Below are 19,391 nucleotides of genomic sequence, written 5' to 3'. Positions count from 1 at the left end.
ACTTTTAAGTTGCATCACTTTGGAGTCTATAGCCAAGAGGCTACTCCACTGCAACATCACTCATCGTTATGATCCAAAACATTGCACACAAACACAAATAAAACAACAAATGCTACAATTATAATTGAGTCTAAGCTTGTGCTGAACAACACACTGACTATTTGGTTTTAGTTATATAGTATTCTGAAATTGTTTATATAGTTATAGTGTTAAGTCAGCTAAATATAAAAAATATTAGTCTTTAGTCTTAACACTGTGAATTACTGTCACAATATAGAGCTATTTAACACTGTAATAACTGAACACACACTTTATATAGCAATGATTACTGTCACACTATGGAGCTATTTAACACTGTTACTGAACACACACTCTATAGCAATCATTACTGTCACAATATAGAGCTATAATTCACACTTATTTTAACAAAGAAAACATCACTTACTGTAGCTTTGTATTTCTTTACGGCCACTAATCAATGACAAGAACGTGTCTTTGATGTTTAGATTAATTAAAACATTAGTTCATGTCAACACGACAACATTCAGCTCCACAGTGAAGGCAGCCATGTTGTTTTGAATTTGCAATCACGTGACCATCCCCCGCGGAGACGTCCCATGGGTCCGGAGGGTTCACGGTCAGCTCCTGATTGGCTGGGTTGTCCCGTGGAGCTATGGGACTTCAAGGGTTGCCCCGGCAACGCCACAGGCAGCAGCGCGAGCGCACGGCGCTCGCTCGTGCGCCGAAAGCAGCAGATCTGCAAGCTCACATTGCGCCGCGTCCGCGACGCCTTGTGAACTTGTAGATCTGCTGTTTTCGGGTTTACGTGAAAAAGACGAACAGAGCATCCTCCGTACGAATACATTAAATAAACTGATGAATACATACTGAAGTTACGAGATATTTTACTGTAGGCCTATATTGTAGTAGGCCTACTATGATCCTGTGATCCTGTTTGTGAACGTGGTATTAATGTAACATAAACCGTAAATGTATCATATTAATAGCAGGAGAGCTGAAAGGCATTAATAAAATAATAAAATTCTATAATAGACGACAGGCGAGTCAGTATAGGCCTATAGGATACAAACAGTAGGCTACGTCCTCCCGATGGGGGCTCCTCACTGACATGTGAGTCAGTATATAATATACAACAGTTAACAGTAAGTCCTCCCGGTGGGGGCTCCTCACTGGAAGGTGAGTCAGTATAGGATACATACAAACAGCAGTGTGTGAGTGAGGGAGGAATGAATTGGCATAGAGAAAAATGTTTAAAAAAAAGTTGAGTTGCAAAAAAAACCCACAGCATGATAAAACAGAGTTTATTGTGTATAGTCTACTGTATATGTGATATTCTGATAATAAACAGTTTATTGAAGAACAGGTACAGAATCTTTGTAATATTAAAAACCAGCGGTTCTCAAGCTGTGGCCCAGGGCCTACTGGTAGGCCATGAGGGTATTGAAAAGTGGGGCCCCCAAATAATTGGCAAAAAATAAACTTAAGACTTTAATGATATTTGTAAAGAGTTTTCATTGTGACACCGATAAATATGAACTTACGATAGTTCCATTGATCCAAGCTGAAAGGAACACAATCAATCAATCAATGCATTGATTGATTGATTTATTTATTGATTGATTGATTGATCATTAAAATAGACATCCTCTGGATTAAAATGCTATGTGGTCCACCCATGTGACCACTTAAGACAGTGGTCAGATGACTGTGCCTATACCATGTGACCACATAACGGTTAAGTGGCCACATGGGTGGACCTACCACGGACACCTTTTTTCGAGTGGGCCCTGACCCAGAATATGATGGGGAACCGCTGTAAATAAAACTATAATAATTATTACAACATAATGAAAGTACAGCCATCAGACAAAATGCAATGAGAAGTGCACAGGACATTTTAGTCCAGGGAGTCCCATAACTCTGATAGTGTTACACATGGAACCAAATGGACCCTTACAGGTCTGTAACTGTACAAATGGAACCAAATGGACCCTTACAGGTCTGTAACTATGAGTGCAAATGGAACCAAATGAACCCTTACATGCAGGTCTGTAACTCTGAGAGTGTAAACATGGTACCAAATGGACCCTTAAGTTATGTTATACACGAAACCAAATGGGGTCCATTTGGAACCCCCCCAATGAACCCTGACGGTCCCTGGACCACACTTTGAAAACCACTGAATCACGGTAGAATTGAAAATAAACAAAAATGAAAAGAAAAAGTAATCAGATCATCATGTGTGTAAACATAATGTGTATTTCTTTTTTACATTTCGTTTAAATAATGTCCTTAAAATCACAGAACAATATAGTTTTCCCAGAACTATATGTTGATTGGAATGCTTCACACATCTTCCCAATATTCACACATAAATAAATTATGTCTGTAATAAATATGTGTTTGTACATCTCAAACTGTCATCCTATACAGTCTCGTGCCATTTCATTCAATTATATTATATAAAGTATATGGTCGTAAAAGTGTGCTATAAATCTAAATCACCACCTGGTGTCACGTTATCTATAGCTGACTGTTTATACAATGAGAATATACGTATATTGTATGTACGTAAATTACTATGTATATACTGATGTATGTATTTCTTTATATATATTTTTATAACCCATTTTTCTCCCGGCGCCAATTGCCTAAAGCTGTAATCCTGGACACTATCTCCCTCTGCCAACCTGGGGAGAGCCCCGAACTGAGCTCATGCTTCCTTCAATGCATGATTGAGGACTCGGAGTGAGCGCGTATGTACGTACAGGGGAGGATTATCCAACGGGCCCGGGCCCAGGGGCCCCTGAGCTTGAGCGTCCGCGTGACCCCCCCCCCAAAAAAAGAAAAAGGGTAACAGTGAATAACAGTAACACACACGGTCCTTGTCACTGTCATTAACAATGGGCTTATTCATTTGTGTCAATAAAATAACCCCAAAAGTCCTAAACCATCATGATGCGATACATCACTGCGTGTTTAAACCCTCAGTTTGCTTTTATTTGGCTTAGTTTTTGTCTGTTTATTATTTTTAAGCAATCCCTTGCTGTAAATCCTATACAGCCCTATAGCCCTATACTGTATGTCCTACAGCCCTATACTGTAGTCATAATTGTTATGCGTACACGTGTGCAGACAGTGTACAGTATGCACCACATCAGGGGGGGGGGGGGAAGCTCTGGGGGGTGGGGGGGGGGCCTTTTGCATGGTGGTGACCCAGGGGCCCATAATTTCTAGATCCGCCTATGTATACGTACGTACATACAAGGAATATATGTACTACTGAATTGCCCCTAGCTATACGATTGTACTCAAGCAAAGTGACGACGATCTATCTACCCTCATCTTCTCCCATCACACCAGAGCATGATAACGACAACCAGTCAACCACAACTATAAAGTGTGTCCTTTGAAAGTCCTCCTGAATTGTAGTGGAGTCCACACACCACAACAATAGATTAAATAGTTTATATAAGTTCCAGAACAGGCGTCATCAATGTGTCCGTATACAGGGGGCGGAGGGGCATCAATTATGTCCGTGACAAAGACTTGGCCTTGTTTGATTTGATTTAGTTTTACACCCCTTTAACTCTGAGGCCTCACTCACACCTTCGCAACAGACTGATGTATGCTTGTTGTATACAAAGGGTGTGATACATCTTGCCCCAATGCATTTCCAATGGGAGTCACATGGTTTGACACAACATTTGTGTTGTATGGGGGGGGGGGGGGGGGGGGGCAGTCGAAACACAGCCGAAAGCCATACAACAGCTTGTAGTCCAACATGTTGTATCAAACCATGTGACTTCCATTGGAAATGCATTGGGGCGGCCATGACACTTGCAACTTGCTTACATCTACCATGCAACATTGTTGTATGCTAGATGTATAGGTGTGAGTGAGGCCTGAGAGCGTTTACGGGTCCATTTGGTTTCATCTGTACACTCTCAGCCAGGGTGGCGATGACCCCTGTTCCAGAAAGACTTAATAATATAACAGATGATAAAACGATGATACAAACACCGGCAGCCAATCAAAATCCATTCGGAAGGCCATGTGGGATGCTGTCGGTCTCATTCACCTCTACTCGGGAATGTTTTGTTATTAACAAAGAGACCGGGAGACGATTACAATGCTAGCTGGTAGGCTCCTCTTTTTGGCCTGAAAAAAACAACATCTACCAGGACACACCACAAGGGGGAGATAATGTAAAGGAGGTCTCATTCACTGCCGCTGCTTTTTTCCCCCTATTTTTCTCTTTGGTACATTAAGGTCCATATCTTACGCCAGGGGTTCTCAACGTTTTTGGCTGGGGACCCCCGTAAAAATGCTTTGGCTATGTCTCGGGACATAAGAGCCAAAGCCAACTAGCCAATCTACATTAACACGTTGTGATATTTTTAAAAGGTTTTAGAGTGTAAGTGGTGGCGCAATATATAGGCTTTGTACTGTATTTGTTGACTTGGAAACAAGTCCCCACAATGTTGTTTTTCTTTGTTCTGTAGGTCTTATTTTCTGTATTACTGTGTCAATAACACACCCCATGAACCTTCGATTCATGGAGATATTATCGTTAATGTTGTCGATGAATTGAGTACAATTTAATAAAGGACCCAAATGGAAACCAGCCAATAGGCTTTCTTGGATAAATCCTTTTAGCAGACCTTGAATTATTTGTACTGTATTGAAAGTATTCAATCAAATAATTATTGGCTTAGGAATGTGACAAAAACTGAATTCAAGACTTCATGGTGGTGAGTAACTGGTGTGTGCAAAAAGAAAGAAAAATTAAAAAAATCTCTGTTGACTCTGACAGCTGCTGACAGTACGTGCAATGTGTGTCACAAGTAAGTCCTTTTTTCCAGTATTTTCAACTCTTCTGGGGGTGGGGGGAACAAAATATTCTGAGATTGGGGGTTATGGCTTAAATGCATAATTCTGGGGGTCCTTCAATTATTTTCTTAAAACTATTGTCAGACTGCATGTCCGATTTTAGAAGACATTGGTAGAATCGCCCATAATAGGTCTAATAGGACGTCAGTGGACGTCAGTGTAGAAACTCACATAATCATCGTTGCAGTGTTGTTTTTGGCAGATTTTAGTTTTAGTCATAGTCTCTTCAATAGTTTCCATTTAGTTTCAGTCACATTTTAGTCACCTGGAATGTTTTAGTGTTAGTCTAGTTTTAGTCGACTAAATATCATAAGATTTTAGTCGACTAAATCTACAGTTGATTTAGTCGACTAAAATGTGTTTTGGCGGGCCTTGATGCCGTCATAATGACTGATTTTATACTTGCTGAAAATAGCCGATCTACAATCTCACAACGCGCCGTGCTGCGATGCGTTGTGAGCTTGTAGGTCGGCTATTTTCTGCATGCAACCAAGTGTAAAATGACTTATACTGGATCTCTTGTCCACTCTTGTCCTTCCTAACATTGTAGTCTAGGTTTTATTTGTTGACAAAATTGTCAGTATCTTTAGTTTTAGTCATCATAGCTTAGTTTTCATTTAGTTTCCACTTAGTTTTTGTCAGTGAAAAAAGGAAGTCGACGAACATTTTTCGTCAAAGTTTTAGTCGATGAAATCAACACTGCATCGTTGTTAAATTATTGTTATATTATGAATAACGTCCCTTTAGATCACTGTGTTCCCAAACACTGGCTCGGGACCCATTTGTGGGTCGCAGTCTCGCAGACATATTTTTATGGGTCCTTTTGTTTCCTACATTTGGTTTATATTATTGATCATTATTTCAGAATGTTCAAACATTCCCCTCCAAAAAAGTATTTAAATTAAATTAAAAACTAAATTCAACGATTTATTTCAGTATAATTTAGTAAAGAAATATAAAATAAAATTTCCATAAATTAGAAACCAAGATGTTTAAGTCGTAGTGCCGATCTATAAGCTCACAGCGTGGCGTCGAAGCGACGCGTTGTGAGCTTGTAGATCGGCTATTTTCACTAGTTTGCGTCCAGGGGACACACACTACTAGCAAACCCCGAAATCCATACATACTATACTCTACTACTGTTTCCACGGCGACGACGGAGAAGTGGCTTTAACTAGTATCGTATGTCCTGAATTGCCAATCCGTGGTATTTTTCACCGTGTTTGACATTATTTACGATACTGGGCCTATTGCCCATTTGCAGACCCCGGCCATATGTTCCCATCAGAGTTTGGAAGCACTCGTTTTCAGTAAAGCAATGTCCTGCTGCCTCCTGCATTATGTGCTAATTCAAAACAGGTGGTACACAGGGGCAGTTGAGTTGATATCCAACGAGCACTTCCAAACTCCAGCACTTAGAAAAATAATCACCCGCAAGGACACAAAGTAGCTCATAACATGTATACAGTGGATTTTTATGAAACAAACACTTTTGAGGATAGAAAGAGAATAATTCAAGCTTTCCGTACAGCTGCAACGTTGGTGAGTTTGACGTTGTGTAATACAATCAGATAGGACTTTTCTGTTTGGATGAATGGGCTGCCAATGGAAGTTGCACCTTGTTAGCACTTTGCCATGAACTTATATGGTAAGATGGCCGTGGTCTGCATATGGAGAATTGGCTTTACAACTCTAAGTACCCCGAGTCAGCTGTACCGAACCTCGCAACGTTCAACACGGCAACTCGCTCGCTCCGGGCTTCACGTTCGCTTGGAGACGCCGGGTCACGGTAAATGGGGAGGATTTCAGTGTAAAATGTACGGATTTGGGTTTTTTTTTTCTAGTAGTGTATTTGCGTGAAGGCCGGGTTGTGGGGGAGAGATCACATTTCTCTTTTGGGTATAACGGGATAAAAAAAGCTTTGGAACCACTTTTTAGACTCCGTCCACCTCACCACCACCACCACCACCATCATCTTCATCCTCTTCATCATCGTTAAGACTATGTCCACCTCACCACCACCATCCTCTTCATCATCTTCATCGTCTTTAAGACTATGTCTGCCATCGTCTTCATCTTCTTCTTCCTCCGACCTCACCGTCAGTCGTTAAGCCCAGATCTGAAATGCGGACGGAGATAGACGCTCGTTAGAAAGGGACTTTCACAGAACTCCACTGACCGTTAACACAATCAGGATTCCTTCAAAATAAAAGCTCTGGGGTGCCGGGAAGACATGGCCGCTTTTACTCTGTCTCACTCTCATAGTGTGAATGAATGAGGCCTGTCTCACTCTCAGAGTGTGAATGAATGAATGAGGCCTGTCTCACTCTCAGAGTGTGAATGAATGAGGCCTGTCTCACTCTCAGAGTGCGAATTAATGAATGAGGCCTGTCTCACTCTCAGAGTGCGAATGAATGAATGAGGCCTGTCTCACTCTCAGAGTGTGAATGAATGAATGAGGCCTGTCTCTCTCAGAGTGTGAATGAATGAATGAAGCCTGTCTCACTCTCAGCGTGTGAATGAATGAATGAGGCCTGTCTCACTCTCAGAGTGCGAATGAATGAATGAGGCTTGTCTCACTCTCAGAGTGTGAATGAATGAATGAGGCCCTTCTCTCTCAGAGTGTGAATGAATGAATGAAGCCTGTCTCACTCTCAGCGTGTGAATGAATGAATGAAGCCTGTCTCACTATCAGAGTGTGAATGCATTAATAAAGGCTGTCTCAATCTCAGAGTGTGAATGAATGAATGCATGAAGCCTGTATCACTATCAGAGTGTGAATGCATTAATAAAGGCTGTCTCACTCTCAGAGTGTGAATGAATGAATGAATGAAGCCTGTCTCACTATCAGAGTGTGAATGCATTAATAAAGGCTGTCTCACTCTCAGAGTGTGAATGAATTAATGAATGAAGCCTGTCTCACTATCAGAGTGTGAATGCATTAATAAAGGCTGTCTCACTCTCAGAGTGTGTGTGAATGAATGAATGAATGAAGCCTGTCTCACTATCAGAGTGTGAATGCATTAATAAAGGCTGTCTCACTCTCAGAGTATGAATGAATTAACGAATGAATGAATGCATGAAGCCTGTCTCACTATCAGAGTGTGAATGCATTAATAAAGGCTGTCTCACTCTCAGAGTGTGAATGAATGAATGAATGCATGAAGCCTGTCTCACTATCAGAGTGTGAATGCATTAATAAAGGCTGTCTCACTCTCAGAGTGTGAATGAATGAATGAAGCCTGTCTCACTCTCAGAGTGTGAATGCATTAATAAAGGCTGTCTCACTCTCAGAGTGTGAATGCATTAATAAAGGCTGTCTCACTCTCAGAGTGTGGTCCCAGGACCCCGAGCAGAAGGAGGTTCCGTCCGGGGACACTCTCAGGGTGCTGACGCGGTTCTCGTGTCCAAACAGGATGGACACCCTGGTCCCCTTCAGGACGTCCCACACGTTCAGGGTGTAGTCGTTGTAGCCGCCGAAAAGTAGCCGCCCTTGAGAGGGTTAAAATGTGAACTGTGCGTTAACAATATGGACCGGAACATTTCTCGACTCGATGCGTGAATCTGAAGTCATATTTCTTAATTAAAATAAGTGTTAAACAGTTCTATAGTGTGACAGTAATCATTGCTATATAGTGTGTGTTCAGTAGCATTGTTAAATAGCTCTATATTGTGACAGTAATCAATAAATCAATAATGATCCTACCACTGAGAGAGAAGTCAACGCTGGAGACTCCAAAAATGATGCTTTCTTTGGAGTAAATGGCCACTTCTCTGTCCGCCCTCAGGTCATACAGACGACACTGGAATACACATTCATGTTTCATTTCATACACTGTAAACAAAGATTACACTTTAACAAAGATTACAGTGTAATTTACACACTGTCAGTGAAAATGACAGGAAACACTGTGACAGACAGACAGGCAGGCGGGCGGGCAGACGGACGGACAGACAGACAGATTACTCACTGTAGCGTCATCAGAGCCAGAGGCAAAGGCATCTCCACTAGGATAGTATCTATTGACGAAGAAACATGCACGCACGCACGCACGCGCGCGCGCGCACACACACACACACACACACACACACACACACACACACACACACACACACACACACACACACACACACACACACACACACACACACACACACACACACACACACACCCACACACATTCGCATATAATGCAGATCAGAAACTACAGTATAGTGATCAATAAACCATGTTAACCCATTCTGACCGGGCACCCATTTTGGTGTTAGCATCATGTTATGCTTTATCTATTGAAAAATAGCAGATCTAGGTCTGCCATTTTTGAAAAATCGAAGAACGACTGACATTTTTAGAATCTGATCTCAGGTCAGAATGGTTTTATCAGACCAGTGTGTGTCCAGTGGAAAACCTCGTATGAATCTGATCTCAGGTCAGAATGGGTTAACGACTTGCCGTGTGTGTGTGCGTGCGTGCAAGCGAGCGTGCGTGCGCGTGTGTGCGTGTGTTACTTGACACTGTTGATGTCTGACTCGTGGGTTTCAAAGGACTGGATGCACTGTCCTGAACGCATGTCCCACACGTTGGCCTTCTTGTCACAGCCCTGCCACCGCGGGAAGACAAAAAAGCACTGGTGGAAAACGTACTCACATGTTGTGTTATATTACGCTTTAGCTATTGAAAAATAGCAGATCTGCAAGCTCATAAGTGCCGCGCTATGAGCTTGTATGAGCTTGTATGAGCTTGTAGGTCTGCTAGTTTTGAAAAATCATGAAAATGTGGCACAAATCTTTGAATAATATATATTATTTCCGAGCAAACGTTTTTAACTCAAGTCTTTGCTTCTGGGTGGGGGGGGAGGGTCCATGGAACAACATATTCAGATGGTGGTCGGCGGCCAATTACATATAAAATCTTGGGGGTAGTTGACATGAAAATGTTTGAGAACCACTGATATAGAAACATGACAGTTTAGAAGGCATTTGTAGAATCTGCGTGTGTGTGTGTGTGTGTGTGTGTGTGTGTGTGTGTGTGTGTGTGTGTGTGTGTGTGTGAACGTGTGGTTCTTCTCACCCCGGACACGAAGGTGTTCCCCGTCTCGGACGGAGCGAGGTCCAGACACAGCACGTCCGCCGCATGGCCGTGGAAACTCTGGAGGAGCTGACCGCTCTCTACGTCCCACAGCGCACAGGTCCCGTCCCCACTCGACGTCAGGATCTGTCCCCAAACATTACAATATAAACACAGGTCCCATCCCCACTGGACGTCAAGATCTGTCCCCAAACATTACAATATAAACACAGGTCCCATCTCCACTGGACGTCAAGATCTGTCCCCAAACATTACAATATAAACACAGGTCCCATCTCCACTGGACGTCAAGATCTGTCCCCAAACATTACAATATAAACACAGGTCCCGTCCCCACTGGACGTCAAGATCTGTCCCCAAACATTACAATATAAACACAGCGCACAGGTCCCGTCCCCACTGGACGTCAGGATCTGTCCCCAAACATTATAATATAAACACAGCGCACAGGTCCCGTCCCCACTGGACGTCAAGATCTGTCCCCAAAACATTACAATATAAACACAGGCCCCATCCCCACTGGACGTCAAGATCTGTCCCCAAACATTACAATTTAAACACAGCGCACAGGTCCCGTCTCCACTGGACGTCAAGATCTGTCCCCAAACATTACAATATAAACACAGGTCCCATCTCCACTGGACGTCAAGATCTGTCCCAAACAATGTAATATAAACACAGGTCCCATCTCCACTGGACGTCAGGATCTGTCCCAAAACATTACAATATTATTTATTATTTATTTTTTAATATATTTTTTATCCCACGATTTTGTAACCCATTTTTCACCCCTGTGTCAATCATCTAATGTTATCCTGGGCTCTACACACCCTCCGCCAACCTGGAGAGAGCAACGGACTTAACTCATGCTTCCTTCATGCTTGAGTGTCCAAGTTGCTCCTTTACACCTGACAGGGGGGAGTTTCCCTGGTTGGACGTAGCGCGTGGAAGGAACACGTTATTCCAACCAGATCCTTTCCCCTCCATCAGGCGCCCCGGCTGGCCATTACAAATGGGGGCTCGTCCGGGATTGTTACAAAAACAGTGCACAGTAGGGTGACCAGATGTCCGCCTTTGTGTGAGGCATGCCCACAGGCTTTATATGATCACAGGCATTAATACAGTCATCTGAAAAGTTTTTAGTTTCAGTATAGCTTTAGTCGACTGAATATCATATGATTTTAACGACTACAATGTATTTTGGCGTCAACATTTTTGGCGGGCCATGATGAAAGACAGACTGACAAGACAGACAGACAGACAGGTACCTGCATGTCAGAGTTGGTGAAGGAGCAGGCAGACAGGTAGTTTGTGTGCATGGCCACAGACTTTTTCTTGGCCGCCAGATTCTCGTTCTTGTCCAGAGAGAGAGGATACACCGAGCACTTGTTGTCCAGACCACTGAAGTGTGACAGGGCGGGCAGGCAGGCAGGTAGGCAGGCAGGCAGGCAGGCAGGCAGGCAGGCAGACAGACAGACAGACAGACAGACAGACAGACAGACAGACAAGCATTAGTTTTGCACAAAAACTTTACTAAAACGTCCATAGCCGCATATACATCCTGTATATGCGCTCATAACACTCCGGTCTTATGCTGTCTATGGCATGGCATCTCAATTTTTAAGCTGGGGACCCCCGGAAATGCTTTGGCCATGTCTCGGGTGCGCCGCTCTGAGCCACCACTAGATGGCGGTCAATGAGTTAATGGTACCCCAACTTTCAGGAGCTGTCACAAAGTTTCCCCAGGGAAACAAATTGGAACAAATTGATAGGTGATAGTTATGAACACATTTGTCAAGAAAAGCTAGTGGTAAGCATTTTTTTTTGTAGTTTGCCACATATTTAGCTAATTTTCCCTTATTATTTGCACTCATTTGGGTCCCAGAGTAAATCTAATCTGTCTTCTGCAGGTCTCGAGCTAAAACGTTTGGGAGCCAGTGGTTTACGCTGATCTTACGCTGGTGTACATCGCTCTGGATAAGACACTGGTGTACGTCGCTCTGGATAAGACGTGTTAAATATGGAGTGGCACAATTTATTTTATTTTTCCAGTTTTTCATGTGTCTATGAGGTGACAGTACTTCATTAAACACCCTGGAGTTTTTATGTGCAATGGTGTATTAACTTTGTATTTAGGGTTTCTTCCTGGAGGCTGAACCCTTGACAGTCAAACGGGCCAATAAAGTAAACAGTAATATAGTGACACCACACTATCAGCCCCTCCCCTAACCCCTCCCCCTTTATCATACAACTACAGCTGTGGGTGCGGCTTCAGTTCAGGTGGATCACCACCCTTCACCACCCACCAGGCAAACCAGGCATACTTAATGAACTGGTGGGCGTGTCCACATAAAAGCATGATTTTAACAAATACTGTACACTTTTTGGAAAAAAGTTCTTCCCCCTTATATTGTAATATTACCTGATTATCATGTTTTAGGGTGGAAAAAAATGGTGGCACTCCATCTTTAAAGTTTACACACAGTACATGGAGTTGAAATGTGAAAGGGATAGAGTCACTCACCCACACGCTACAGCACAGCCAGAGGGAGCGTAGGCACAGGCCATCACCCATGTGCACGGCATGGTCACCGCATGCTCCTAGAAACATGAACACAAGTAAACATGGTCACCGAATGTTCCTAGAACCAGGGACACAAGCAAACATGGTCACCGCATGTTCCTAGAACCACGGACACAAGAAAACATGGTCACCGCATGTTCCTAGAACCAGGGGCCCAAGTAAACATGGTCACCGCATGTTCCTAGAACCATGGACACAAGTAAACATGATCACCGCATGTTCCTAGAACCAGGGTCCCAAGTAAACATGGTCACCGCATGTTCCTATAGAACCATGGACACAAGAAAATATGATCACTGCATGCTCCTAGAACCATGGACCAGAGATGGTGACTCAAGTTAAAGACTCCTACTATAAGACTCAGTCGCCACAAATAAGACTCCAGACTTGACTTGGACTCGCCCCTCAAAGACTCCAGACTCGACATGGACAATCAATGACTGAGCCCATGCAATGTTACAGTACTTACAGGCTTGTAGCCTATACTCCTTGGTTATGTCCCCAAAATAACAGATCTGCAAGCTGTCAACACGCCATGAAACGGCGTGTCGACAGCTTGTATGTCTGTTTTTTTTGGGTGGTTGTAGCCGGCCCGACGCACGTTACGCATCGGAACAAGCCATGGGTTTGAGAGGCTATCTATGGTGCAAACAGTTTACACTACAGTATTAAATAATAGCCTAAGTTGTTACTTTAGGAAACCTTGCATGAAACACCTTCGCATGGGCCATTTTACTTCGACCTGAGGCTGATTCTACAAATGCCTTCTGACGATATACGTAGCTGCAGCTCTGTTTTGGACCATTGCACGAATAAGATGGATAATGAAAAAGGTTCACTTTTCGAACTGATACACTACTTGGGATATAATCATAACACTGTTTCTTCAGTGGAAACTAAATGGAGATCTATACCTACTTCAGAGACGTTTAGGTTATTCACTCCTGTCCTGGAAATGGAACCACATGAGAAGGTTGGAAGTGGAACTTTAACAGCCAACATGATTATTAGTACATTGTGCCTTTCCTGAAACTGGCTAACTACTGTGGTGACTGTGAACATGAGAGGAGAGTGACCGTGGTTGAGCGGTCTCGTTATGCACTGAACACAGCGCAGCACCAGTGATTTGTTTCATATGCCTACTTATTAACCCATTTAGACCTGTGGACGATTCTACAAATGTCTTCTAAATCCTGACAGTTTTCTTAAAAACCCATGTTTCTATGTCAGTGGTTCTCAAACTATTTCATGTCAAGGACCCCCAGCATTATCTGTGTTTGGCCGCGGACCCCCATCTGAAAATATGTTGTTCCAGGGACGTTGGCTCTGAAATAATATATATTCAAAGATTTGCACCACATTAATAGCAGATCTACAAGCTCATTCATTCTGTGCATTTTTCATTTTGGGTTGCGTGTGTAGATCATCACAACTGTATTTCAGCCTTAGGCTATGTCATATAAATTAACAATTAAATAAATGAAAACCTGATTTTTTTTCCCCTTTTGTTTACAGAGATTCCAGACTCGACTCGTACTCGTGGCTAAAGACTCTAGACTTGACTCGTACTCGTCGATAAAGACTCTAGACTTGACTCGTACTCGTGGCTAAAGACTCTAGACTTGACTCGTATACTCGACCCCAAAGACTAGACTTGACTCGGACTCGACCCCCAAAGACTCTAGACTCGACTCGGAAATCGACCCCAAAGACTCTAGACTTGACTCGGACTCGAGCTCCGAGGCTCGTGGGCATGTCTCTGCCAGGGACACAAGAAAACATGGTGACAGCATGCTTCTAAACTATAGCCTGGCTGGCTTATACTTCTAAACACCCAGAGACACAATACACTAATACTGGAGCAAAATAATATTATGTCTACAAAATAATACTAGGTACCAAATAGTAGCCAGGGGTCTGAGGCCTGATTTACACTGGCAGCCAAATCTAGCCTGAATGTATAGCCTGAATCAGATCTGTGTCATTCAAGATAGAAATAAGTCTAAATGCAGACAGGTCACATAATATGGAATTTGATTTTTTTCAAGACTTGAGTCTCATCCAGAGGTGGTTTCGAATTTGATCCTATCTGCAATGTCAGATTGTTGTTGGTTAAAATAGAAAGGAGAGCTCGTAGTCCCGATGCCAAAAATACTTGTTATTGTATTGTATAATAAAAAGTATTTTTGGCATCGGGACTACGAGCTGTGCGACCTCTCCTTTCTATTTTAAAGTTTGTCTCCCGTGGTCAGCACCTCCCTACTGTGTGCGCTCCTAACTTTTTTGTTAGATTGTTGTTGGTTACCACGGTAACCATAAGCAGATATGTCGATGCAGGGCGGCTTTGCGTTGAGTTGTTGCAGTTGAGTCTGCATGCACAGATCGGATACGGTAGTGTGAATGACCGGGCCAGAAGTCGGATTTGAATTGGATCTGACTTGATCTAAATCAGGCCTGAGTCGTCTGACCTTTTGGCCGAGGCTGGTGCAAAAGTAAATAAAAGCCTGCTGCAAATATAGCTGTTTGGATTCCTTTAAATCCCCTGTTGTAGACAGGGCTCGACAGTGTGACTAGGTACTCGCATTTGCTACAAAAAATAGCACGGTGCGAGTTGTCAAATTTTATTTGTAGCACCGGTGCGACTACAGAATTTGACCAGTCAATCGTGATAAAGACAAGGCTCTACAGAAAGTGCACATTCTATAGTCACAGTTCTATACCTACATTTATATTTCTGAACGGCGGTGTCGTTCGCCAAAAAGAGCAGAGCTACAAGCTAACAACATGTCGAGGCTCAATGCGGCGTTCATTTGAATATCTAACAGCATAAAAACAAATTGATTATATAGATTATATAAAAACCAACATAACAATGATATCCAGATGAATATCAATATTGTGATCATTTCTGAAAATATGTTGTGATATAATATTTTGCCATATTGCCCGCCCCTACCTCGTATCACTGTATTAAATAAAAATCACACCTGTGTGAAGTGAGGGGCACTCTTATCATCATACATCATGGTCAATCATCTCATAATGGCCAATCAGAACGCCTGTTGCCTGTGATTGGTTAGTTGATTTGCTCGTTTACATATGACGTAACTTGTCCTTTCAAAGTCAATGGCGGTTAATGTTTTGATGTTTAATTTACGTCATATTTAGCGGAATTTTGACCTAATTTATCCGTTCATCGTCAATGGCAAATATTGAGACGTGTGTGGTCTAAAGCTGTATATAGCCCCTCAAAAACACATTATTTGATAACTTTTCATCGTGCTCCTAAAATGTGTGTGCTACTATATTTTTCAACTTAGTAGCACACGTGCTACTTGGAAAAATGCTAAGCGTTGAGCCCTGGTTGAAGACCCCTGTTACAGTAGGCCTATGTAAAATACAGTAGGCCTATTACATTGGTATACATTGCATTTTATACCTTACCTTGTTGGTGGTAAAAGCATCCCACACGATAACTTTTCCATCCTGAAATAAACAGTGAGGGACATTTTATCAGTAAACGTTTACACAAGTTGCATAAGTAACTTATATAGATGCACATTATTATTATTATTATTCATAATAATATTAATAATAATAATTAACCCCCAGACCCTCCCAGAAGCAAAGATTTTAGTTAAATATATTCGCTCTGAAAGAATATATATTCAAAGATTTGCGCCACATTTTTATGATTTTCCAAAAATAGCAGATCTACACAAGCTCATAGCGCGGCACTCGGTGCCGCACTATGAGCTTGTAGATCTGCTATTTTTCAATAGCTAAAGTAGAACATAATCCTTAAAACACCAAAAGGGGGTTCCCGCCCACAATGGGTTATAATAAATCTAACGGTATACCTGAGACGAGCTGACGATGCGTCTCTTGTCTCGACACCAGTCCATGCACAGGACCTTGTTTCCATGTCCCTTCAGGGTCCTTCGGGTCTTCATCACAAACTGACCCAGACCCTCCATCTTCTCTGCTACCTGGTGCACTGGAGGGAGAGAGAGAGAGAGAGAGAGAGAGAGAGAGAGAGAGAGAGAGAGAGAGAGAGAGAGAGAGAGAGAGAGAGAGAGAGAGACCATGCCTATGTTAGACACTACCTTGTGCATTGTATACCAGTAGTGTAAAGTATACTAAGTACATTAGCACTCAGCAAAGTACATACTTTTTTTTCATTTATTTTTAAATATATTATTTGGAAATCTAAAAGAACAAGTTTCCATAAAAAACATTTCATGGAAAAGAAATATAGGCCTATATTAGAAAGAAGAAAAAAGGGCAGGGTGCAACACTTTCTTTGGTTGTTTTTCTTTAATCTAATTATTATTTGTTCGGCCCAACAAATTGTGTTTATGATTGTCATCAATTGTCACGATCCGAGTTGGCTTATAAGGTCTTTAAATAAATACTTTTATGAAACGTCTATGGAAAAAAATTAAAAATTGGAAATTGTCTTCCGGGGCGCTTGTCGACGGTGATAGACCATAGGCGGAGCTTGAACTTGACGCCTGGGGGTGCGACTGCTTGGCCAACGACACCTGCACGCACGCAAAGCGTGCGCGCAGCCATACAGCGAGTCATCATATCATGATAAGAGAGATGATTACAAACTACAGTCAGAAGCCAGAAGTTAAGTTAAAAAAAAAAAAAAAAAAAAAAAAAATCTTATTTTTTTTTATTTTTTTTTGCCAGGGGGTGCACCGCACCCCCTGAACCCCCTCAAGCTCCGCCCATGTGATAGACAGACCACCAGCATCGGTCGGGAATAAATAAATACATAGACCAGTCATTCCCCAGTGCGCGGGGGGACATTCAGACCCAAATGACCCCCTCTCCGGCGCCTATGATCCTGAGTAGATGATAAAATATCCCTTTACCAAGCCCATGTATTTAGGCTACAATCTCTAGATTTATGTAAATGACACATTTGTCCAAAATAGGCACGTCAGATCAATAAATAGGCGACAGACAGACAGACAGACAGACAGACATCTTGTCCTATATCCTATACTACTGAATGGTTTTAATTCCAGTGGGGTAGCAGCCTATTGGTCAGAAAGTGCAGTCAGTGCACTTAGCCCATATTAATCCATTAATTTATTTCATTGTGACCAGAATAGAAATTAAATGGATTCTGACAGTCACTCCACCCATCCATCCATCCAACCATCCACCCACCCATCCATCCATCCATCCATCCATCCATCCGTCCAGTTTTAGATTCTTAAATAAATATGCGCATGGCTCCATAATATGGCTAACGGTCTGTTATTAGGCTACAGACAGACAGACAGAAATGCTGTGACGTATAAGATATGCCCTCATCTCACCTCCTCCTCGTAAAACAGCGAAACGTGCATCGTTCAGACCCGCATATAGACGGCCAGTCCTTAAATTGGAACGGTTCCACGGAACCGAACGATATAGGCCGTCTCTATGAGGGTCTGACTCTGAACTGTCTATAGCCTTTAGCCTATATTATGCATGCATCAATAAATCATAAAAAACACAGTGGAATTACAGTGGAGTTTTTTTTTTAATAAGTTTGCTTCCCGTTGGTGATACAGCAATTAAAATGATAACGTCAGACTCGTAGGCCTACCTGTAACAGTCGGTATGAAATACGTGATGATCCGAACTATATAGACTTATAAAACATGCAGCTATAGCCTATATTGTCCTTGCTGTTAATTCATTCTTTCTGTGGCATGATTTATTTATAAGTGCAAAATAAAAGCATAATAATAATAATAATAATACTAGCCTGGTAATAATAATGATGGTAATAATAATAATAACAAAAATAATAATGGTAATAATAATAATAATAATCATAATAACAATTCATAATAATCGTACAATCCACATAGTTTCCATGTAGGATTATGGACATCCTTTGGCTATGTTGCTATGACTATATTTCCATGCATGTGTAGCCTATTGCCTTGCGTTGTTCTTGCTTACAGCACTTATACGTCGCCCATATATATGGGTTAAAACGCACAGATTGTAAATGGTAAATAATGCATAATAATCCTCCTACGTTCCACGTCGTGCAGCTTGGCTCTCTCATCTTCCAGCTTGGTCTTCAGACTCTCAGACTCGGTCTTCAGACTGGACAGGGTCTCCACGGGGGGTTGCTGCTGCAGCTGGGTCGCCATGCTGTAGATGCCAGGCACTAACACTCTCATATATTTACTATTATTATGTATGATTATGTTAATGTGATAATAGCGTCCCGTTTAAAGCCCTTTCGTTGTGTTTATAAGGTCCGTTTTGGTGTCAGAGAGAGAGAGAGAGAGAGAGAGAGAGCGGTGGGGATGATGATGTGATGGAGGACAGTGTTGTGTTGTTGCCAGATTGTGTGAGAGAAATAAGCGACCATCCATGGTCTGAGACTCTATGAAAACAATTAAACCCCTCAAAGAAGAAGCCACTCCACACATGAGGAATTCAAATGTTAATATTCAGCTATTTGATGATGCGACAACATTGCAACATGTTGTGAGCTTGTATATCTGAAGAATTGAGTAAAAAAATAAATAATAGGCTAATAATGATAACTAGAAATGCCAAGAATTGCCAACTTGCGCCTTGCAGAGCGCAAAAGTACTGCTACTAACTAATATCTATTACAACTGCTGTTCTAAATCCTTTAGACCCGTTATTGACCTTATACCAACCTTAGTTACGTCACCATCAACAGCCAATAAGGGTCCACCATTCTTACCCTGACACACACACACACACACACACACACACACACACACACACACACATTACAGTTGCACACTCTGC

General features: G+C 42.2%; 2 protein-coding genes across 2 annotated transcripts in view; both read right to left on the bottom strand.

The window, feature by feature from the left end:
• Window positions 1-576, bottom strand: part of ap4e1 (adaptor related protein complex 4 subunit epsilon 1) — a 44,739-nt gene extending 44,163 nt beyond the window's left edge. Inside the window, exon 1 of the mRNA XM_083762845.1 lies at window positions 446-576. The gene's annotated coding sequence lies outside the window, so the exon portion shown is untranslated. The remainder of the gene's footprint in view (window positions 1-445) is intronic.
• Window positions 577-6,904: 6,328 nt separating this feature from the next.
• On the bottom strand, window positions 6,905-18,761 carry gnb5a (guanine nucleotide binding protein (G protein), beta 5a). Its single transcript, XM_083762582.1, has 11 exons — window positions 18,637-18,761; window positions 16,448-16,584; window positions 16,032-16,073; window positions 12,528-12,604; window positions 11,272-11,404; window positions 9,986-10,129; window positions 9,424-9,515; window positions 8,886-8,934; window positions 8,621-8,717; window positions 8,240-8,406; window positions 6,905-7,033 (listed from the first exon to the last, which is right to left on the bottom strand). Exons 1-11 carry the CDS (start codon window positions 18,752-18,754, stop codon window positions 7,022-7,024), a joined length of 1,068 nt encoding a protein of 355 aa, XP_083618708.1. The 5' UTR covers window positions 18,755-18,761; the 3' UTR covers window positions 6,905-7,021.
• Window positions 18,762-19,391: the final 630 nt, after the last annotated feature.

The sequence above is a fragment of the Protomyctophum parallelum genome (assembly GCF_964188405.1).
Source record: "Protomyctophum parallelum genome assembly, chromosome: 4".
Classification (NCBI taxonomy): domain Eukaryota; kingdom Metazoa; phylum Chordata; class Actinopteri; order Myctophiformes; family Myctophidae; genus Protomyctophum; species Protomyctophum parallelum.
This window is presented reverse-complemented; position numbering and strand designations above follow the sequence as displayed.

Excerpts from the sequence above, each read along its gene's own strand:
- gnb5a (XM_083762582.1), bottom strand. The coding sequence starts at position 18,754 with ATGGCGACCCAGCTGCAGCAGCAACCCCCCGTGGAGACCCTGTCCAGT. Across the intron at positions 11,405-12,527 it reads GGCTGTGCTGTAGCGTGTGG|TGGTCTGGACAACAAGTGCT; the intron begins GTGAGTGACTCT and ends GTCACACTTCAG. Across the intron at positions 8,718-8,885 it reads CTGGCTCTGATGACGCTACA|TGTCGTCTGTATGACCTGAG; the intron begins GTGAGTAATCTG and ends TGTGTATTCCAG.